This window comes from Stegastes partitus, unplaced genomic scaffold (assembly GCF_000690725.1).
Source record: "Stegastes partitus isolate 25-593 unplaced genomic scaffold, Stegastes_partitus-1.0.2 Scaffold9, whole genome shotgun sequence".
In the NCBI taxonomy this organism is placed as follows: Eukaryota; Metazoa; Chordata; class Actinopteri; family Pomacentridae; genus Stegastes; species Stegastes partitus.
In genome coordinates, this window is record NW_007577740.1 from 136,361 (window position 1) to 159,147 (window position 22,787).

The 22,787-nt window shown below is 39.7% G+C and overlaps 3 protein-coding genes across 3 annotated transcripts in view; 2 read left to right on the plus strand and 1 right to left on the minus strand.

Moving 5' to 3' along the window:
* LOC103359114 (brain-enriched guanylate kinase-associated protein) overlaps positions 1-1,757 on the plus strand; it is a 30,938-nt gene extending 29,181 nt beyond the window's left edge. The window contains exon 7 of the mRNA XM_008284333.1: positions 345-1,757. Within this exon, the coding sequence (XP_008282555.1) occupies positions 345-1,757 (1,413 nt within the window). The remainder of the gene's footprint in view (positions 1-344) is intronic.
* A 2,394-nt stretch (positions 1,758-4,151) lies between these two features.
* On the minus strand, positions 4,152-6,689 carry rdh14b (retinol dehydrogenase 14b). The gene is made up of 2 exons (XM_008284344.1): positions 6,135-6,689; positions 4,152-5,109 (listed from the first exon to the last, which is right to left on the minus strand). The coding sequence occupies exons 1-2, from the start codon at positions 6,486-6,488 to the stop codon at positions 4,492-4,494; spliced, it is 972 nt and encodes a 323-aa protein (XP_008282566.1). The 5' UTR covers positions 6,489-6,689; the 3' UTR covers positions 4,152-4,491.
* Positions 6,690-8,377: 1,688 nt separating this feature from the next.
* The window catches only part of LOC103359132 (interleukin-6 receptor subunit beta-like), a 16,083-nt gene continuing 1,673 nt past the window's right edge, over positions 8,378-22,787 (plus strand). The window contains exons 1-15 of the mRNA XM_008284356.1: positions 8,378-8,675; positions 11,973-12,242; positions 12,346-12,475; positions 12,576-12,742; positions 12,833-12,942; positions 14,426-14,455; positions 15,318-15,477; positions 16,348-16,430; positions 16,589-16,799; positions 16,932-17,096; positions 18,117-18,218; positions 18,304-18,435; positions 18,519-18,659; positions 21,918-22,002; positions 22,189-22,270. Of these exons, the coding sequence (XP_008282578.1) occupies positions 8,621-8,675; positions 11,973-12,242; positions 12,346-12,475; positions 12,576-12,742; positions 12,833-12,942; positions 14,426-14,455; positions 15,318-15,477; positions 16,348-16,430; positions 16,589-16,799; positions 16,932-17,096; positions 18,117-18,218; positions 18,304-18,435; positions 18,519-18,659; positions 21,918-22,002; positions 22,189-22,270 (1,923 nt within the window). The 5' untranslated portion in view covers positions 8,378-8,620. The remainder of the gene's footprint in view (positions 8,676-11,972; positions 12,243-12,345; positions 12,476-12,575; positions 12,743-12,832; positions 12,943-14,425; positions 14,456-15,317; positions 15,478-16,347; positions 16,431-16,588; positions 16,800-16,931; positions 17,097-18,116; positions 18,219-18,303; positions 18,436-18,518; positions 18,660-21,917; positions 22,003-22,188; positions 22,271-22,787) is intronic.

A 22,787-nucleotide genomic window follows, 5' to 3' on the forward strand; every position in this document is an offset into this window, starting at 1 on the left:
TATTGTTCACAATCATTGCACAATCTAATAATCTGGCAAACTGATATTGTACAGTTGATACAGTAAATAATCTTGACCTGGTGCTCAGTGTGACATGCAATATGCCTTTGATGTGGACAGTCTGAAAGTATTTCTGATTACAATGAGAGTCCAAGGAGTTTTTGCAATGGATGGAGTGTGTAATGTCCAAGAAACTATTTACACTGAATAGAATAAGGTGTTTAGTGTGATAATTATATGTATTACATGCAAACCCTTCTTCATAAAATATCTCCAACTGTTGATGCAGCAACTCATTTACTACACATATCGTCGCGCTCTTCTCTTTTCTCTGACACTTCTAGCTGCCTGCTGATTTTCAGGAGCGATTGACCATGCACTTGGAGGACTCTCCACTCTGTCACACCTACTCTGACTCTGTCCCAGCCTCTCTCATTGCCAAAGTGCTTGAGAAGCCAGATGAGGCCTGCAGCAGCAGCCAGGCCTCCCGCTCCCCCAGCCCGCAAACCCAGGACCATACTTTTATTCTGGAGCGCTTGGGCCCTGGAGAGCGTCTGGGGCTCCGTGCAGCATACAAATCTGACCTGTACAGTAGTGACACGGCCCTGTACTGCCCTGATGAACGTCACCGTGAGCGGAGGCCCAGCATGGACCTTCACGGTCAGAGAAAGCTGCTGTATGGGCCCCAGAACTCCACCGACAGCAACCCGGAGGAAGGTTCTGTGGGGTTGAGAGCCGGCTTCTCCCAGGAGCACTTTGCTAAGTTTCCCGCTACACTGGGGGCAGGTTCTAGCTCCTACTCCAGCTTCAGTGCAGCGGGGTCTGAGGACAAAGGTAACGGCCCGCCCAGCAGTGCAGCCTCCTCCCCGCGCCATCATTCCCTCTACATGGACTGGAGAGATGCAGGGGACTATGAGAGAAAGAGTGACTCATCCTGGGAGAGGGACTCTCCACGGGGCTTTGCCAACGCTCATCCTTTCCAACAGACGGAGCTGAGCCACCACCAGAACGGCAGCTCTCCTGTCTACAGCCGTACCATGTCGTCCTGTTTCAGTGAGCCCTATGAGCCGCTCCCTCCATCCTCCTCCCCAAGTGTCGCCTACGGAGACAGTCGTCGAGGCAGCACATTAGCCCCTGAGGAGGAGGAGCTGATTGGTCGATGGCGGCAGCTTAGTGTGGAGGACTTAAGTGCCAACACCTACCGCAGCCCAGGCCGTGCCTCCCCTTACAGCTTCTCAGAGCAGCACTTCTCTGTACGGCCTGCTAAGATCCGACTGGGGCCGCTCTACAGCAGTTTCCAGGAAGGGGCGGACTACTATCATCAGGGAGTGGATGTCATGGACCCAGTGTGGGCAGCTGCCAGTCCCAGTCCTGAATGCAGTCCAGGGCTGCGGCAGGCGCACAGCCAAGCTCACCTGTACCGAGCGGAGGACAGCCAGGGGTCGGAGCACAGCCTCTACCACTCAGGGAGCTCCAAAGACAGGGAATGCAATGTTGCAGCTGGAGGCCAGAGCACGGATTATGTAGACCCCAGCCCCAACAGCTCTTCCGAATCTCTTAACCAGAGGTCCCTGGAAATGGCCGCAGAGCTGCAGCACTATCAAGTGGAGATGCACAGCCTGCCTGCACAGGTGAGCCAGTCGCCACCGCCGGCCCCACCACCTCCTCCTCCGTACAACCAAAAATTTGGCTCCCTGGGACTTTCCAGGAAGGACAGTCTGACTAAGGCCCAGCTATATGGAACACTTCTGAACTGAGACTTTCCAATCGTTTTCAAAGTTTGATAGGATAGTAGACGCAAGGCCGCAATGCGTTCAGCAACACCTTCTGTTAGTGCCACCATTTTGATAGAAAATGGTTTAAATAGCAGCCAGGAGCCAAATAATTCAGTATCATGAACATGTAACTATTGCTGATCATTTAAAAGCATTGATTGTATGGCAGTGGATGGCAACTGTTTACAATTCAAATGTCATGGGGAAGTAAGTCACTCGAAGAGTTGGACGGGGGAGACGGAAGCTGAAGGAGCTCTTAAATTTTGTAAGAATGTGTATGTATTTAATGTACAAATATATACTAATGAAAAATTGAGTGATATATTTTGTATGTAACTGTTAGCAAGAAATACATCCAATACAAACAAAAAGTGCAAATCTTCTCGATATTCTGGAACTTGTATATAAATTAAAAACTGCCAATTCTATATTTGAAAGTCAGAGAGGTATTTTAGTTGAGACTTGCCCCAATAAACTGCACATAGATTTGTTTAAGTCATTATTTTTAATTGGTTGAAACACTGTTGGCTTTGTGAAGATTTACATATTGTGAGTGTTGAAATTAAGGGGAAACTTAATCATATGAATCCCTTATTGAACAATGACAAACATTACATTTAATTTTTCTTCTGTTAACTGAATTTGACAGTATCAGTGGGTGTGTTTTATTGTTATTGATGGAACGTTTTGAGATGTAAACACCTGTCCTAGCAGTCAGTATTCCTTTATTTTTGCTCTTCTATATCCCTCAGAAAGGTTTTCCTGCCCCCATTCTACCTCAGATTTGAATGCCCACACCCCACAAAGCCACTGTACCCCTGTTTCTTTGACAACAATGCATGTTTATATATTTTGGTTGTTTTGTTTGCCTAATAAAGCACAAACCATATATTTAAGCTCTCAGCCTTCCTTTAATCCTATGTGGCTGTACTGTCTCCGTTCAAGGTCAACTGCATGTGATCAGCTGTTGTTTTGAGTTAATTACACATCTCCTGATCGGCAGCGTGAAGTCGACTGAAGTGAGAGGGAGATTTTTCATCATCCACACTCAGATTGCTGCAACCATGTGGTTCATGCCTGCTGAGTCACTGTGAAGCTTTTCTTTATCACTGTTGTGAATTCAAAAGTAGGTTAGTAGAGAAGGGTTTTTAACAAGATCAGCAAACTGAAAACAGAGGAAGTTTGCGTTTTCCAAGGAATCATCTGCAAGAAAACACTACAGTCAAAGCAAATGTATGACATGCTGTTAGTATTTGTGATACGTAACACACTCAATAAGAACTACTGCACAACAGATACCAGCATATACTCTTCTGTGATAGGGTAAAACTGTCATGTAGACTAAATATACAGGGGCTGGAAAAAAACATATCTTTGGTATAAATACCTCTTTTGGAATTTGTTAAAACCTGCTAATTCTACTATTTTAGGTTAATACATAACAATAAGGTGACAGGTTTTTTTTAATGTGAAAAAGAAAAAGGCAATACGTATGTTGCTAATCAATTAATCATTGAAGTCACATACTTCAACATAAAATGTCAAATGCATTTCAGTTCCAACCTTTCAAATATTAGTTGCTTTTCAGTGTTCACAAATCAAGACTCTGAAGATATTTTTCCCAATTTTATACCAAACAATTACTAAGTTAATTTGAAAAACAACTAACAGATGAGCCCAAAGTAAAAAAAAAAAAAAATGGTGAGTTGCAGCCATGCTTGGCTACTATATTCACCTGCCTTATAAAAAATTAAAAAAATTAAAAAAAATAGTCCTGTTAGCATACATAGGGCAGTAATTCAGTGACTTCAGTGTTCTTGATGTTCAGATTTCATCCTAATGCCAACTAATTTCACAGGGTTAACACATTCTATTGCTGTGTCTCCTTTTTTTCCCCATCCATCTGAAATGAGAGGGGCATTATTTGTGACTGAATCCATCCACAGGAGGGAGCCACTCATCTGCATTGTCGACCTTAATTGTTCCAGCTCTTCCAAACACAGCAGGAAGCATTTACACTTCAAACACATCGAAAGGAGCAAACTAGATTAACAGCTCCCCCCACCTCTCCTTTCGTTACACTGAAAAATAGATGCTAAAGTATGCACACATTTTGCATTCAAACACAGCAGCTGAACATGAAATGGATACGCGGATCACTCCACTCTGAGGGTTTGCAGAGCACAAGCAATAATGGGACCTCACAATGGAGAAAAATGTGACAGCTCAGCTTGTCTTTGATGAATGCTGCGAGGCAATTCGCTCCAGAGTTTGCTCCCTTTGATCTTTGCGTGTGTTCAAATCTTGCTCAGGTCATGGCATTATAAAAAACACTGCTACACAAGCATTATATTGAAGAACCCAGACTAACCAGCCTTGTTGGATGCAGCAAATTAGCACGTTTTATTCAGGTTAAGAGAGTTATTAAGAAAGTAGATGATTTCATGTAACAATGCTTTCTCTTTTGAACCATCACTTTCACAGGCACATTTTTGAATTAAAATCTTCATTCATACCAGCTCACTGCAATGTAGCGCGCCTAGTCACAGTCACTATCACTGGCACAACATGTCATTTAGCTCATGTTTTAATCCTCAAAGTGGCAAATTTTACAACCTATCTCTTGGATGATGGTGTCTATGGGGCTGCAAGAAGTTAACTATCTGGTCCAAGAACTTTTAATTCCATCAGTAATGGCCACAGAACAGGACTCTGCTCAGTCAGTAAGTCCAACCATCCTCATGCTTATGTCCCACAGCTTCTTGGCTGCCTGGTTATCTGTAGCTTTGGCCATCAGCTCCTCCTCCTTACAGTTCGCAAAACACTTCCCCGACACTCCCTCCACCTCTGGGGAGCAGGCCAGATAAAGAGGAGTCTGGGCCCCCTCCAGTGGACTCTTGAAAAAGGCCAGTGAGGCGAGGTGGAACAGGGGCTTAGCCAGGAGAGGAATTTGTACATGTCTGCCTAGTCTGGTTCTCACGATGCCCGGGGTGAGAGCATTGACCGTGACCCCTGTCCCCTCAAGCTGACGAGCCAGCTCAAGTGTGAACAGCAGGTTGGCCAACTTGCTCTGACTGTAGCAGAATGCTTTATCATAGTTATTTTCACTATTCAGATCATCAAAGTTGATCTGACCATATTTGTAAAGTTTAGAGGAAACCACAATGATGCGGCTGGGAGCTGAAGTCTTCAGGATGTCCAGCAGCAGGTGAGTGAGGAGGAAGTGACCCAGGTGATTGACGCCAAACTGCATCTCGAAGCCATCTTCTGTCTTTGTGTAGGGACACTGGTAGACGCCCGCATTGTTGATAAGCACATCAATCTTGGATTCCTCCTAAGCAAGAGCAATGAAAAACATTTAATATTCCACATTAACAGATGAATAACATCATCACTGGAATGACTAACCAAAATGCTTTTTACCCAAAAATGTAGATCTATAACTACTCAAAGCAATATACACATAAATACAAGTAAGAATGAGGGTTTAGTGAATGTAAAATCATTAGTTGGTTTATTTCTCATTGGGAGATCCATGTGACCTTCAGAAGTACCAGATTTTTATTTTTTTTTCAAAGCACTAATTCAGAGCAGGCTTCTGAAGTTTGTCCTACACGCATTGTATACTGTTTCATATACAAACAAAACATTACATTTAACCAAACAACTAAATAAATACTACAAATATAAATGAACGTGTTTAATCAATTCTGAAATAAAACAGATGCGGTCTTGTAGGGACTACCCTGAGACAGTCAGTGGTTATGGGAGGTAACAATCATCAAATGTCAAAGAAACATCAAACTGATTACTCTATAACTCTGACTTACACTAGAATTTATTGCAAAGCTGTTAGGAATCCATCATATTATATTGTGTACCTTATTAAGTATCCATAGTATGAAATAATATGCTATAATAACCAAAGTAAACCAAGCAAAGCCCCCAGATTTGTGATTTGTGACATGCATTGATTAAAGCCTCAAATGTCTGGCAAAATCAACTACAGTCACTTAAAGTATATCTTGACTACAGCTTCGAACAAATAAGAACTCTATCTCTAAAATCTGCCAAGAGATATGCATTCCCAGACAGACCCCTGTTGAGAATTAGTCCATGCATGACCATCATCTAACAGCTTATCAGAGTGAAGTCTGGCAGCTCTGCTTTAGGGGCAATACAAACGTTCAGCACCAAGGACAGCTGCAGCCAGCTGTATCTGCTATGCCCTGCTGTGTCGGAGACAGGACACTATCTTGGAATGAACAGCAGTCACTTCAAAGGACAAACTGCACAGCAGCCAGTAAACAACCTAGCTAACATCCCCACGCCTGCTTTCCCGTGAGTCACCCCACTTACGTCCTTAATTTCATCACAGAATGTTCGGACTGATGTGAGAGAAGCCAGGTCCAGGTGTTTGATGACCACCTCCCCCTGCTCCGGCCCCGCTTGTTTCTTGATCTCCTGGGCTGCCTCTTCGGCGCTTGGCAGGTCCCGACAGGCCATGATGACCCGGGCATGGACTTTCAGTAGTTCCCCGGCTACGGCCTTCCCGATGCCGCTGTTAGCCCCGGTCACGATGACTGTTTTCCCCCGCATAGTGTCGACTGGATATTGGAGCAACTGAACGGCTTTCTGTCGAGGGAATAAACGGCGCATAAGCAGCAGGACCCCACCGCCGACAACAGCGGCAATTAGCACCGCCGCGGACATTAAAGTGGGGACCGGGGACAAGTCAGCAGGCACGAGATTGATGGGTGGCGTTCAAGTTATAAACATAACCCGGAAGTAATGGTTGCGCAATTTCTCAGCTTAACGATTGGTGTTACCCCATATGTATGATGTATTAAATATTTCTGATATATTTTTAAAACCAACATGCAGCTACACTTATCAAGTGGACTGAGCTTAACTAAGTCCAAAGGTAGCAAAACGAATGTAAGCGAGCATACTAAGCTAGCAGCGCGATCAGTGGTTCAGTCCATAGTGCGCATGCTCGCAAAAGTACTTCCGGGGTATTTTCGTAACAGCATCATATTACATGGTGGCCGTTTCTCAATACCAAGAACGCAAGTACGGACAAGGACGCATATTGCCAAACAGCCGGTATGCTAAATGAGACTATATATGGTTATATTACAAAACGTGGAGGCTACAGGTGTTATTCGGCTTATAGTGACAAGTTTTAAGGAAGCTTGTAGATAATATTAGAATGATGATTTCCCACCTGATTTTTTTCTCCAGCCTTGTTTAGTTAACCCCTTGGTAAATGACATGCATCAACCACTAGATGGAGCTATAGCAACACAAAAGAAAGGCGTCTGGGTAAACCATCAACAATGCAGAGTTTTTCTGTCCACAAAACCTACAAAGACACACAAAACAAGCCCCAAAACACCATATAATCCTAAAGACATAAAAATGACCACAACGGTACAAAATTGTCCCAGTCAGAGCAAAAGAACAATAGAGAGCCACAATAAATAAATAAACAAAACATACAATTAAAATGAACAACAGGGAAACCCTGGAGTGTGTCAGAGATGAACTCAGAGCCCAGTTGTAGACAGACATTGTTTTAAGTACAGGCCATATGTTCAACGGCTGACACAATTACTAATGTGTGTTATAGTGTCATCCTGGCCAGTGCTGTAAAACAGTCCAGCTCTGCTTTTTGGAATTCGTTCTGGCTCCTGGCACAAGAGTCTGGCATCACGCTCATCCTCTCTGAATAAACTGTCCATATACTGAATCATTGATGGTTAGGATGAAGTCTGACTAAGTCGCTCCACTTTTGGTATATCAAATAGAACATAGCCAGAAATACTTTCATAGATTAGCTGTGTGCACTTTAAAAAATTATGTTTAGGCATGAACAAAAAAATGAAAAATACAAAATAAACAGCTACCATCAATCTGTTTGAGTTAAGACAACCTCTAATGAAATTATGTTCAGCCAAAAAACGACATAATGTTTGGGAGATTAGCTTTTCCTTTACAATAAAAGTTATTTGCAGTGCCAGTGGTAACCATCTAAAATTGTCCAGGCCTGTTAAAATAGGGGAGGGGACTTGAAACCCTAAACCCAAGGTGAAGAAAAATGAAATTACCAAGCCAAGTTTCATTAAGTTACCTCAGCGTAGGCTTTGATTTACATCTACTAACGCAGAAATTTGATTTTAAACTAGCACAATAATAATTTGATGCAATTAGCAGCATTTTTATGTCAACCCAACCCATCAAAATATTGTTTGCCACTTTATTGCAAGGGTTATCTAGCCATGCATTTAATTAAACGGCAGGAATAGGTCCCTTGAATTACTTTTTAGTGTTGGACTATATAAGCTGTTTGGTTATTCTGAATTGTATTGTGGGCCTAAGCTATTTTAAAACAATAAAGGAGAAGTCTTCCAAGAGAAATCTGAGATGCACATTAGAATGTGTCTTTCTTTCCAGTGTGACGCTGATGCTTTGCTGGGATGTTGTTCTTGGACACAGAGCTCCGGTTCCTGGGAGCAGCGCATCAGCAGCTTCCTGACAACAGCTCATCTCAGGTCTCTGAGGGAAGAAACACATCCGATAATCACAGTTTAGAAACTGTCCACGAGTTACTTCACTTCCCGCTTTATGTGGCTGTGTTTCGGTTGGGTAATAACTCCCGTTTATTTCAGGGTGTCATCAGTTCCTGTTCTGCTCCACAGTGGGGACAATGCGCTGCAGTGTGGGCTTCGGTCCGCCCGAACTTATTCTCTAAACCCTGCTGTCGTCTGGTACCGCTGACTCCCTCGCAGCTCTAAATGTAGTTAAAAGGCGATTTCTTAGAGATCTTTTCCCAGGGTAAAAGAATGTACACCATCCTGGTCCTGTTTATCCTGGCTGTCATTCCATCTGTTTGTACAGGTAAGTTCCTCTTCTACTGTTTTTTGTGTTTTGTAATTGACAAAGTGAGACGTTCATGAAGCTCTAGATGTGCCAGTCTTATGCGTTTCTTGGAGTTCTTGGAAATGCCTGCTTGTTTTACTTTCATTTGGCTAGGATGTTGTTATGGTACTGTATTTGTACAAGCTGTCGATTTAACAACCAACACAGTACAAATGGCAGTTTATTAGTATCATAACATTTTACATTGTTGTTATTATTTTAGATTACACATTTGAGTGCATCAAAATCTATATTGTTCTATTGTCCATGTGAGAATTCTTATGAATGTCTTATTCAAAATCACCACAATATGAGGTCTTGAAATGTTTGTATGCAATAGCGTGACATTTTTTGATTTCAGAGCAGGTTTTGTAACAGACGATATTCTATAACGAAACACTTTAGATAAAATCTTATTTTGACACCAAATGAAAAGAGCCTGGATAAATATCTTTGAGCCACTCTTTAAGTATTACAAATCAACAAGCTGCTCATTGCTGGACTCTTGAAACAGATTCAAAAAAATCACTGACACATTTAATGTTGTTCTCTGTAAGGTAGAATCTAATGTGGCATTGGTCTCAGGAGATCAGCTGTTAGCTTTGTAAAGCTAGTCTTATGATAACACAGCTAATTGGAAATGTTGCCTTTCTTTTGAAATTGTCATTTGATGTTTGATTAGAAATGAAGGACTAAAGCTTTACCTTAAGTAAAAGCAACAGTGCATAAAGCAAACTATACAATAAGAATACATCATTCCAAGTATATTTCATATCAGTAGCTTGCTGTCAAATCTAGCTAGTATCAAAACCAAAAGTATTCCTCCAACAGAAGTTCATTTGTGAGGAGCATTTTACTGTTGTAGCTGATTGAAGTGTATTTTAACAACTGCATATATAGATTTATCCAAGTGGTTCCCAATCTGAGTGTCAGGTCCAAGTTTGGTCCAATCTTTGCTGAAGAGGGTAATATTGGCTTTGATGCCTTCACTTCTGTTGGCATCACACAGGTACTTCAATGAAAGCATCTTTTGAACTTAAATGTTTCTTTGATGGAACTATACAAATTACAATTTTAGGAACCACCGACCATATTTTATGTGAAATTGCAATCTAAAAATTGACTAACTCTGAAACAAGTGTAGTTTGGGGAAAGCTACTATATTTTCAATGTGTTTTGTCTCACGTAGTTGGTCACCAATCTTCCTTGATTCTTTTCTATCGTTGTAAAGTCTTACTATCAGGCATTTTTAGATTCTCTGTAAATTCTTTTCCATCTGGATCCATGAGGCAGACATGCAGACAGACACAGCCCATAGGTCCAAAACAGAGAGAGTTCTTGTGTTCACATCTCATTTTATAACCATGGGTATGCAGTTAGACTGGTTGGAAATCACAGGTAAACCTAGTTTTGTTTCAATGATCACATGTTTTCTAACTTGTACTGTGTATTCACTGCATCAAGCTTCTACTTTGTGGCCTCTATTTTTTTTTTAAATTAGTCTTTTTAAAGTGTTTGATTGTTCACAAAAGGAAACTATCAACTGTTTAACCCAGAAATATTGCAATTACTGTGGGATATTACAACTAGGATTTTTTTGATGCCTAAGTGATATTACACAGGAGTGTACTAACTTTTGTTGTCTGTTGAATTTTGAAAGAGAATAAAACATGAATACTTTTCTTGTGTTGCACAAAAAGTACAGGAAGGTATGTCATATTCAGCTGTCTAGATAGGAAAATCAGGAAACAGGTTTTAGGAATTCAGGAAATATCCTAAGAACAGCTGTAATTGTTTTGAAAACAAATTTTAAAATAATTTTAAATCTCGCAGGTTTTTCTAAAATCTCTGAGTGCTTATTTTTCAGGTGTAAGGAATGCTTAGTTGTGTGACCTGAATGTAATTAGAATATATGAGAGACTCAATCTGCTTCTCTTGTGTAGTGAAAGTGTGGCTGTTTGGAGTGCACACGCCTGCTCAGATAGAAGTCTCGTAGTTTCCTAATGGGTTCTTCATAATGTAAGACAGTGTGATGTGGAGCTAATGTACTCATAATGCAAACAAGTCTTTCTCTTGCTGCTTCAAATTATAGGCTTTCCACCTGCAACCATTTGTCAAGCAGCAACAGGAAGTGTTGAGTCACCAAGATTACTGGCCAACCACGAACTTCTGGTGTCACTCTGATTAACTTTTTTTTGGCATTTTATTTTTGGCTGTTTTTAAAATTTGAAAGAGAGAACTGGAAAAACAGAAAAACAATGGCAACAAAACCCCCCAATCCACTGTGTTCTGTAAAAAACAAATTGATGACATAACTCTTTTTCACATCTTAACTACTTCAGTGGTTCAATTGAAAGTTTTTGGATACTTTGGTAATCTGTAATAGGAAACACTGACACCATGCTCTTTACCAAACACACAGACAGACTAGTCTGTTACACTTCTCAAGCTATCATTATATCCCCCTATAGTCAGTTTCTTAGGGGTGAACACATCTGCACAAAGAATTCAATTCAGTTGTATTTATGAAGAGCCAATTCACAACTTGCCATTCCAAGACACTTCATGAAGTAAGATAAAGACCTTACAAAATGTATATGATCAAACCCAACAAATCTAAGGCTGATGTGGATTTTCAAACAGAAGCTCAAAAACTCTTTTATCAGTTTCTGACAAGAGAGTATTCACAAAATGTCTTGGACCAGACATTACTGTATCAGAGTGGTTTGAATCCTCTTACCTGAGGGCCAATTAATACTTTGTGCATCCATGTGTGCAGACTGACGAAGACATTAAAAGAAGACACCCAGGTGGTTTTATTCAGACTACAAAGCCATGACTTGATCTGCGGCTGGTGGTCTCATTGTCCCTCATATTGAACACAGAAAAACACGTGAGGCTCCGGCATATGTTTCTGAAAAGCAGTGACTTTGCTTTTTTTTTTTTTTTTTTTTTCTTTTCTTTAAACAGGAAATAGCAGTTAGCCACAGATTGAGCTGTAGCACTCTGTCAGTGTGATCGTTCCTGTTTCAAGCACAGTTGATAGACATAGTTCAGGATTCCTGGAGAAACTGGAATGTTCTGCTATGTTTAGGCACCACTGATGGAAAGCATGTACAAATCAAAGCGCCTGCAACGTCTGGACTACTAGCCTGCAGACGTGAATGTGAAAAGCAGCAATCTGCCTGAACTCTGAACTGTAAAACTACTTTAATGCAACCAGTTACATCATTGAAAAAAAGTGAAAGTGTTTAACAACAGTATCATTTCCTGCAGACCAACATACCAACGACTGCGATGTTCTCCCTAAAGACCCGTACATTGAAATGGGATCCAGTATCAAGCTAGTGTGCCTTACTTCATGTGCTAATAGCAAAGTCTTCTGGACACTGAAAAGCAGACCTATTGATGAAAGACTGTCAAACACTATCAACTCCACATTGACAGTCGTGTCACTGAGCAACTTCACTCACCACAGAGCGACATTGGAATGCTACAGTGCAGATACTCAGCAAATCCTTGGAGGCTCCATCATCACAACTTACTGTAAGAAGTAATTTCCTTGTATTCTCACAGTTAATACGTTTGTTGATGCCTGTAGTAAGATGAAATACTGCATATGACATTGGTTGCTTGCTTTTATCAATAGTAAAACCAAGAAAGATATCGTGTACCTTGGATTATGTGAATCAAGAGGGGGACGGTATGCCACAGCTCTTCACATGCAGCTGGGAACATCAGATTGATCCTTCATTGACAGTAAACTACACTGTATGGTGGTAGGTTTTGTATTTTCTTCCTTTTGTTAAGAATGAATACAGAAACATTTCACCTTCCTACTATTTTTGAATTTAATATAAAACATGTATTTTTTTTCAGGGCCTCTTCTTTACACTCTCCCCCAATGGAAATATGCAGCTCTAATACAACAATATGTACATCCAATCATAGCGAAATATTTGATAATTTCACTGTTATGGTGAGAGCTAAAACTTCAAACTGGGAGGCTTACTCGGATTCTTATGAATTTGCACCATATCAAATATGTAAGTAAATGAATTACATTTTATATAAACAGGTGTTTTTCTTCTCATCTGTTGGATTTTGATGATGCTGCCATGTTTATGTTCCCTCAGTGAAAATTATCCGCCCAAAGGTAGCAGTAATTGTCTTCTCTGATCACCTGTTGGTTACGTGGAATCGATCACTTGGCTCACAGAAGTGTCACTGTGAAATCAAACACAAGGTATGTCCCTGTTCGATAACCTGAAGACAGCTGTGAAACCAGTCATGACAACTATTTCAGCATCGGTGACTACAAAAGTAAATTACCATTACCATAAACAAGAGTTGGACCATAAGCTGCATCACACTCATGCCAGGAAGAAAGGACTAAAAGTAAAGGTTGTATTTAAGTAAATAAAACAAGCAATCTACATAATATTTAGCTTAGCACAGTTCTGTTAGGGTTTGGTTGAGGGGCTGCGTGCTTCCCAGGGAATTTTGTATTGGTAAGTGGTTTGATACTGCAGGTATTTGGAGGCCTGAACCACTGTGCATGTTCTTACTGCAGGAACCTCCCCTGTGCACGGCTGGGCACTGATTGGTTAAATTCAGAGAAAACTAACACGAATTGGTTAAACGCAGAGGAGGCAACAAAGTCCCATTTTTCTGCCTTCTCAATGTTCTTGTTAAGTCTTTGCCCTTTCCTCTCTACCATCCCCATCAAAAATGTAAAATTCATCATATAGGCTAACATAGAAAACCTCCATTGCTCTTTTTCCTACACAAGAAGTTCTGGCCTGCAGCTATGCCTAGTAACCAGTATTTGTTGTCGTTTTGTTGCACTTTAGGTCGTGGTCAAAGTTGTTGGATTTCATCTTGCACATTGTTGGTGTAATGGCTAGTTTGGTTAACACTAGACTGCTGTAAAAAAAAAAAACAACAACAACTAATTTTTCACATTACAAACAGTCACAGATGACCTAAATTAGTAAAGTGGGTACCTACAGTGGATAAATAATGTCTTTCCATATTTGGTTCCTGAAATGTTCAGACTGCATGTCACAAATCACCCTTCAAATCTGATTATAACTGCTTCAGTTTTAATGACTTTGCCCAAAATAAGATTAAAAGCATTTTCCCCACAGGTTATATTTCTACTACATGGTGAAACTACTTCAGTTTCACAAACAGAACTTGCATGAACGCAACAATATTATTTTGGTTGGATGTTTCCCAGTTCAGCTGTTACGTTGCAGATTTCTATTTGGGATTCTCTTCTAAGCCTTCATCATGCCACCTTGTAGACATGCATGGACAGTTGTGGACAGCTGCGGACACCATGGAGATGTGGTTGTTGTTATTCTGCTACTTTTCTCGTCCACTGGAGTCTGTCTGGAGGACTTAGTTCCATGCATGTGCACGAGGTGTTAACTACATATTCCTTGCATGCCCACTAATGTCGATCATGTGCGCTATTGTTTTTGTAGTGTAGTTGCCAAGCAGACACAATTTTTGGGCTGCACATGGTTATCTGTGAACACTACATAATTCTTGTCATGATACCCACACATAAGTGCTGCTCTGGCAAGTCTGTCCCTTACAATGTATCTGATTGCTCCCAATGAAAATGAAAGGTCTCGAGATTACAGAAGCTGTTTTTGATTCTGACAATATTCTTACACCACTCATGGCTAATTTAGACTCTTTCTGTTGGTCTTTTCCAGGCTTTATCAGCTGATGGAGGAACTCAAGAGGTAACGAAAACACTTTTCCTCAGAAGATGTATGGAATACTGTGTTTGTCAGATTTTCAAGAATTTTCTAACTTTTAAAACATGAACTCTGATATGAATGCTTTTCACAAGCTGAAAAAGATGGTAGTTACAGTAACGTATGAAAAGATGAAGATGAAGAAGATGAGTCCTTAACCTCAAGTAGCTCGTGTAATGATCAGCTGGTGCAGCATTAGACTGCACTTTAAATTGTAGGTTTTTAGTGAACGCTAGTCAAGAATCTGTGGCAGTGTTGCCACAAATTTGCAGAATGGTCATGTTTTCAAATGCAAATCATATTTCTGAATTGCTGCAAATTTGCAGCGACATTGTCAAAGTTTAACTATAGCTGTCTGCAGGAAAACTATAAAAATATCATTATTGCCACAAAATGTGATCTATGGTGGTCCATAACTGACATGTTTGCCAATAATGCCAAAACCACGACTGGCAAACCAGCAGTTAGGATGTTTCCCAGTAGGGGCAAACTTTTCATTATTGCCAGAATGTTGCTCGATGTTTTTGTTTTACTTGTAAAACAACACTGACAAACCTGGGACAACATTTTTGTCAAACCATTGTCTTTGCTACACGTCGTTCACAAATTTGATCCAATTCTGCCATTTTTGTTTTTGTTTTGTTTTGCCAATAACACTCATAACTACATTTCAACAAAACAAAGTAATGACATCTTTGCAGAACATGACATATTTCATGGGTATTTGCCATTGTACATTTTTAGCACTAAATGAAAGCTTGTAGGTGTTTTTTCTAGCCTTGGGCATACTGGGAATTCACTCGAATTTCACAGAATGTTTTCTGATTTAAATCTTTGTTTTTTCTAGTGGGTGCGTAATAAGACTTTAAACAAGGGGGAGAATGGGAAAATCTCCATTGAAAAAGTGGAATCCTGCATTTTCTACAAAATTTCAGTCCGCTGTGCTTTAGACCAGGCCCCTTGGAGCAACTGGAGCGAGGAGAAGACAGTTCTTTCCAAACTAAACAGTAAGATCAATGTTCACTCAAAAGAGTTTTCTGGTATACAAGCTGGACCTGTCCTGCACATTACAACCTCCCTGAGTGTTCCAAATTCCCTTCTTAAAACCAAATTTTATAGACTTATTTTATTTGGATTTGGATTTGTTTTATTAATATATCCATGTAGAAACTATGTTATTTGCATTTTGTGTTTTTTACTGTTTAACTTTATTTGTCCATGTTTTGCTTCTCTGGTCTTTTTCCTTTCTGTTTGGTCTGACTGGCTTTCTGTTGTTGTATTGCCTTCCTGAGTGTCCTCTTTTTGGCTTGTCTGTCAATGCATTTTGTAAACTCTGTTTTTAAACTGTTCCATATAAAGTATAAAGCAAGTAAAGTATTAATGTTGTTGTTATTGGGGGTTCACTCAATCGATTGATGATGTAAATTTGCAGTCACCACATCTCACCTATGAGAGATTCTGGACTGACATGTTAGACAGTGCTCTCCACCACCAGTTCTAGAAACCTGTAGACCTGTATACATGTAGGCATGTGGTGGCCCAACACTTTACTGAGACAGTAATGAGAATCTTATAACACATCTCATACAAAGCCAACAAGGTCGAAAGTTAAGTCTGTATAGCTGTATGATGTCACTGCTAAAATTAGTCTAGAGAACTGGTTACAGGTAACAGATGATTGCAGTCCAATCCTGGAAAACCAAACCCTAACAATGACTAACAGTAATACAGCCGCAAAGTTGCTTGCAGCAGTTAGGAAGGACTCCAGGCTTTTTGCCTACTCTTTCTTTCCTGAAATTTAGTTTGGACCAATCATAATACTGCTGCCTGTGTGTTCCCGTGTAATTATTCTGAACATATATTTGAACCTTTTACAGAAAGTCACGTCAGGTTAAACCTGTGGAGAAAAGTGACTGAACTGGACCAAAACGGAGTTAGAAGAGTTCGTGTCATGTGGACAGTAAGAAACATGTTGTTACTGTCTTTAAACAGCATATTTTTGAATACTTATATATTGAATTTCTAGACTCATGTCTCAGCTTTTTATCTGTTCACTTCCTAAGAGATAGTCCCTTTGCATTGCTTCTTGACCTTACCTGCTTTGAACTATCTACACAGGATATTCCTTCAGCATGTCAGGGTACATTTAAGTACACTGTCACACAGATGCCCTACAAAGAACACATGAATTCAATGAATTACACTTCGTGTGGAAATTCAACTTGTGATGTTGATGTGGACCAAGACGCTCAAAGACTAATTCTCACAGTCTTCCATGATGAAGTCTTTCTTGCAAAGGAATCAGTTTATGTTCCAGCAATTGGAGAGAGTGAGTTTTAATGCATGATCGATTTGGCATTTTTAATGGGTAACCACAGTTTATGTTGCTTCATTTTTATGGTTGTTTGTTATTGATTTGGTTTTAAGCTGTTTGCCTCTTTTCATTTTATGTCACTGGCAGGCCTCCCCCAAGTTACTGACATCCACACCTCAACCCATGAAGGTGTGATTCTGGTCAGCTGGAAGGCTCCTGTTCAGCCTGTCAGTGGTTATATGGTTGACTGGACCCACAGTGGAAATCATATCTATTGGAAGGAGACCAAATATACAAATGCAACTCTGTTTGGTAAGTCAGAGAACAGATTCAAAATGATAAGTGGATGGTAAATCAATTAAACACTGAATCACGGAGTGCACCTTGTGGATAATATCTGAGTCATTTTCTTACCCATGCAGACGCAGGAGTTCCCACTAACGTGCTTGGCCGCCAGATCAATTTGTGTCTTATCTTCATCACTTGGGTGGGGCAAATAATGGACACGCTGGTGGAACTAGATTTCAAAAGCTATTCTGTAATGCATTTGCCAGAAAGATCTTATCATTTTATAAATGCTTTTGAGAACTGTGATATGCTGATATGTTATGACCTGCTTAGCTGTATTTCCAGCTTGTTTCGTCTTCCTCTTCTAATAATAATAATAATAATAATAATAATAATAATAATAATAATAATAATAATAATAATAACCAATTACCACAATAACAACAATAACAACAACAATTATTGTTAGTTATTATAACAATTAAAAAATAATAACAATGATTAATATTAACAATGCTAACAATTATTTCAGCGTTTTTACTTGGTGGTTATTTTATGAAATAATCGGAACTTCCTCTGAAAGTTTCACAAAATAATCTTACATAGGTAAGATTTAAAAAAATAAAATAAAAAAAACTGGACTAGATTTTAAAAGACAGTCTCTGATTTGTGACCTGGTCCGGGTTATATATAATGTTTTCATATATGAACCCGGTCTAATGTGGTCTACATGCAAAATAAACCCCAACAAACAAACACATAAAAAAACTAAGATATCTCACCCAGAAATGCTAATTTTATGGTGGCACAAGAGAGAAATTTAGGGGATCACCAAAGTTAGAGATATTTCCATGTGCACCAAAGTAGTGGACCTACTGACTGCTGAACTAATGTCATCGCCACACAGTCACAGTGATAATGTGGCGAAAAAAGCCAAATCATAGCAATATGTGTTGGAAGAAAATTAGGACTTCAACATGTTACAACCATTACTTGCCACTTCACTCTCAGAGATTTTTTAGACCATTCTTCTTTTTCTTACAGATCTTCTGGATAAGAAGGAATACAATATCACAGTCACTCCCCTCATGGCTGACAGGACAGGTCACAGCACTCAAGCCCTTCAGATCTGCTCCAGAGTAGGAGGTACACCTTTCAGGTTTTTAGAAATAATTTTATAATAGTATTCTTCATGTCTAATAGTTGGATTTTGAAAATATAATTTCCACAGATCCAGGGAAGGTTGACATCATCGATGTGAAAGCTTATGACAAAAGTGCCTATGTGAGCTGGGATTTAAAGTCACAGGAGGAATGCAGTGGTGTTGTTAACGACTACACAGTCTTCTATGGAACACTGCTCAGTAAGTCTCCTACAGACTGGTTCTAAGTTTGCACATTCTCTTCATGCTCTGTTTATGATATTTCTGTGATGGCTTTCTTCTAGATGTTACTGTAGATAGCAAAAAGCAGGATGTGTTTTTGGAAGATCTGAAACCAGACACCCAATACAGAGTCTATGTGGAGGCCAGAGCTCTTACTGGAATTACCAGAAGCACAGAGAGGTTCTTTACAACCAAAAGATTTGGTGAGTAGTCTGTAAAGGCCTCCTGCCTATGTAACACACATAATTTATACAATTCTAAGCCTTAATTCTACAAATGCAGTTGCAATAGACACTGTCAGGAGTCTGTTGGTGTAACCAGAAATGGCCCAGTGGAAGAGCAACTGGATGACAAGGTCTTAAGATCTGTGTTCATAGGACATGGGGTACAATGTGTAGGCATTCAATTTTGACACAGATGTCACCATTTGGTATATAGTATAATATAGCAATTGGTATAATAAACTTAATTTAGATGCCATTTTCCCCAACAAAGTTACTAAGTACTTTACAGAAACAACAAATAATTACAAAAAGTAATAACTGTACAATAATAACTTTATTTACAAGCAGCCAGAGACATAAAAACAAAGACCACAAACAAAGGTAAATGAAATGGTTAAATCATAAAACAGAAGGGAAATGAAAAGGAATCACAAGAAACAGCCATGTATCATATATTCATAAAGGCCTTTAAATAGAAGAACGTTTTAAGAAACGATAAGAATACTAAAGATGCCTCCAGTTTGATCAGAAAGGCAGACTGTTCCACAGTTTGGATGATGTGATGGCAAATGGCCCAGGTAGCCTTGTTCACAAACCCAGACCAAGAAATTACCAGCCGAGTCCCATTTACTTTAAAACATCCGTAATGTGATTTGCAGCAAGGAGCACAGCCAAGCGACTGTATCCCCAGCTGTGGCACCAGCACACACCAGTGAAGCTCCTGCACGTGTTCAAGGGGGCACTTTTTCAAAAGATGACAGACCATTTTGCTCAATTCTTAATGTGTACATCCTCGATTCCTACACATTTGTATGAAAACTGTTAAAGAGATGCCAATACACACACAGTGAAGGGCAGAAAGTTTGATTGCGAATTTGATCATCTAAATCATTCATACCACCTCTGAATGTGAATAGTCATGAATTTGTTGTGTCCAACGTCAGTAAGGTTGTCTTAGCCTAAAATAAACTCAAAACATTGAATTTTAAAACTAATTGTAAGTTAACACTTAATTCTAAAGAATTGAAGTAGGCTTGAAAAAAAAAACTCAGCTGGTCCAATTGATGAAGATCACTGGAGACAAACAGAGTCAGTTGCAAAAAAGTTTATTGTGCTCTTTGGAGACAGCAACAGAAACTACCTTTAGCTGCTCCTGGAATGAAACATCCAGCTCAGCTGCTTTTAGAGAGGAGACTTCTCGAAAGTCTCCTCCCTTATTTGTCCCCTTCAGAGAACCCCAGTTTTACCGGTGTGCCTTTTTAGCTTTCCAGAGCCCCAAATTTAGCAGAAAAGCCAGGGGTATCGAGGCCTATCTGCCTCCGGTATAGGTTCTTCCCCCTTACTGCACATTAAAGAAAAGAAAAAAAGTCATAACATAACCATGTATTTAAGACTGCATCATGCCATTAACCTCTACGCGCCACCTCTTAGGTATTGCTCTCTCAACACCTCCTCTTAAGCATGGCTACATCCTAATGTTTCTTTACTCTACACATTCTCACTATACAGCATGTGCTCTCATTCTACAGCATATTCCTGCTCTACAATACGTTTCAAGTATCCTTGCTCTACAAATTACAACTCACGACCAGAGACTGTTGTTTTACTTCTTTTTGCCGTAAGGAACCATTTGCTTACAGGCCTGCAAAATGACTGAAGCTGCATCTGAAACAGAAGGGATAACGTGTGGTGAGGCAAACACACAGACAAGCAATTATGGCCTCAGAGCATGTGTTTCTCTGCTCACCTTCAGGAGTGATTGATGCGGTAATTCAGGATGATCCTGAGAGCAGTTTGGCTTCTTGCATTGTACCTTGGCTTCACACACACCCAGTACCTTCCTGATGCAGCTATAACTTTAACAGTTACATCATCATCCTGCTTTGGCATGTCAAGGCTCATAAGATGCGCACAGCAGTTGCTTTACTTTACAGCCAAAATAAGTTACTTTTTAAAAGTAAAGTACCAACACAAAAGTAAATGTATTAGAACGTAAAACACTGCTCAGTTAAATACATTCAAGGAGTGACATTTAGCAGAGGTAAAATAGATACAGATGCACATTTGACCGTTAATGAGTCCATTAACGGACTCTATGACTTCTCTACTTAGTGGTACAAACTGTTTCACCATTCACCATTATCAGTGGCTACAGTAGGCGCTGTTCAGCACAACAGTCTTGCTTTAGTCAAACGGTGACCGGACTCACTACACCACCCATAACCTGCTCCTGTGGTGCCAAATGTTGAAACTTCAGGAAAGAGAATTTGTCCCCAATCCAAGATCTGTCATTTTCAACAATGGTTATGAAGATAAAATGTTTGTATTGTTCTGGGAAACTGCAAGAAGTAACTTGGAATGCAACCAAAAGAATTCAGGGATGCCAGCTCATGCAAGCTAAGCTTTACTGTTCTGACTGCTGGGAAGAGAAAAGGGGCAATAGGACTGGTAAGAAACAGATGAGGCCTGTGTGAAGTAGAAGTTTAATAAAAACGTGTTGGTTGTTAAATGAGCATAAATAAATGTGATCAGTTTCCAAAGCACACAGCACTGTCCAAGGAATAAAAACTAATATGTTCATGATATATTATGAAAATGTGTCCTTGCTAGAGCTGAATAATTACTTGAAACATAATTAAAATTGCAGTATGCCCAGTGAAATATCCAAATCTCAGGAGGTGCAACTTTTTGACAAAGGGTGTCACAACATACCATTATAAATTAAGCATGTCGATCATATTCTCCAGACATAAGGGGACATTCTTGTTTAGTACAGACCACAGAAAAAAAACAACCATCATCATTTTTAGATTTGCTTCAGTGGAGAAGAAGTGCAGAAATGACCATTCCCACCAAAACTGTGACTTATATCAAAATAATTGCAATATGACTGTTTTTGCACATCATTCAGCCCTGGTCTTACTAAATGAAATGTGGCAGGATTTATGATTATTGTTTTGCTGTTGTAATATCAGCTTCAAGTGCTACAATAAAGATTCTAACCAACGACATTATTACTCCTGTTACTCACTAATCAATTACCTTAAGTAACCCAAATACCACAAACTCTCTACAAACGGTTTAGAATTACCAGTTACTCAAAAGCAATGAACGATCCTGTTGTTCCCATCAGTGGTGAAAGTGTTTTATATTGTGAATCACTGCCTGCTTTTTATACAGTTTTGGGAAGTGAATCATTTTTGTGCTCAACAAACTACTTCATGGTTTCTTCCACAGATCCAAGGCTCATTACAGCACTAGGTGTCAGTGGAAGTGTCGTCATAGTTCTTGTGTTGTCTCTTGGATTATGCTGTGCTATTCAGTAAGTTTCAGTCTTTTATTGCCAGTGATGATGTGATGTGGATTGATTTAAAATAAAACCACTTAACCAAAGACATTTCCTTGTTGTTCGTAATAAAAGATATGTTGTAATGTTAAGATGTCGTGGTCACAATGTGTTTATATTCATAACTGTCTTTCTAGTGATTGCTATAAATCTGTCTTTTAGGTGGAAGAAATTCATGGAGAAGCCAGTGCCCAATCCAGGCCTCAGTTCTGTGGCTCTGTGGCTGTCGCCGAGTCATCAGAAGGTGAACTCAGAGAAGAATGCCGTTCTTATTAATGTAGCTGGAGGAGTGACACGAATGAATTCTACCGTATTTGTGGTCAGGAGGGAAAATATAAATGACCTTCATTCATATAGGTGATGAAGGTCAGGAGAAAGTAAAAGTAGTTTGCAGTGATTTGCATCCATGTCGCACCAAAAAGTGTCAGGATCTCTTATATTCAACAAAATTCTGTACATTTAAAAAAAAAAATCTTTGTATGTCTAAGAGAGATCAACCAGCATAGAGGATATCACATTTCTAGAGAGATGTTCTGCCATTTTTCAGCTGTTCTTTGCTGGTGGGGTTGCTGGCTGGGTCAGATTCATGTCAGGCAATATACTAGTCCAGGTCACAGTTTTCAATTTTTTCTTCATTAGAAACTCTGGATCTCATGATTTTGGCAGTATTTACAGTATGTATTGTACAGTATACAAGTTGTGTATTTCCATTATAGTCTTTCTTTAGTATTGTCTATGGTTGTTAATAGGTTGAAATACTC

Coding starts and splice junctions, on each gene's coding strand:
- rdh14b (XM_008284344.1), bottom strand. CDS start 6,488: ATGTCCGCGGCGGTGCTAATTGCCGCTGTTGTCGGCGGTGGGGTCCTG. Junction 5,110..6,134: donor TCTGTGATGAAATTAAGGAC/GTAAGTGGGGTG, acceptor GCTCTTGCTTAG/GAGGAATCCAAGATTGATGT.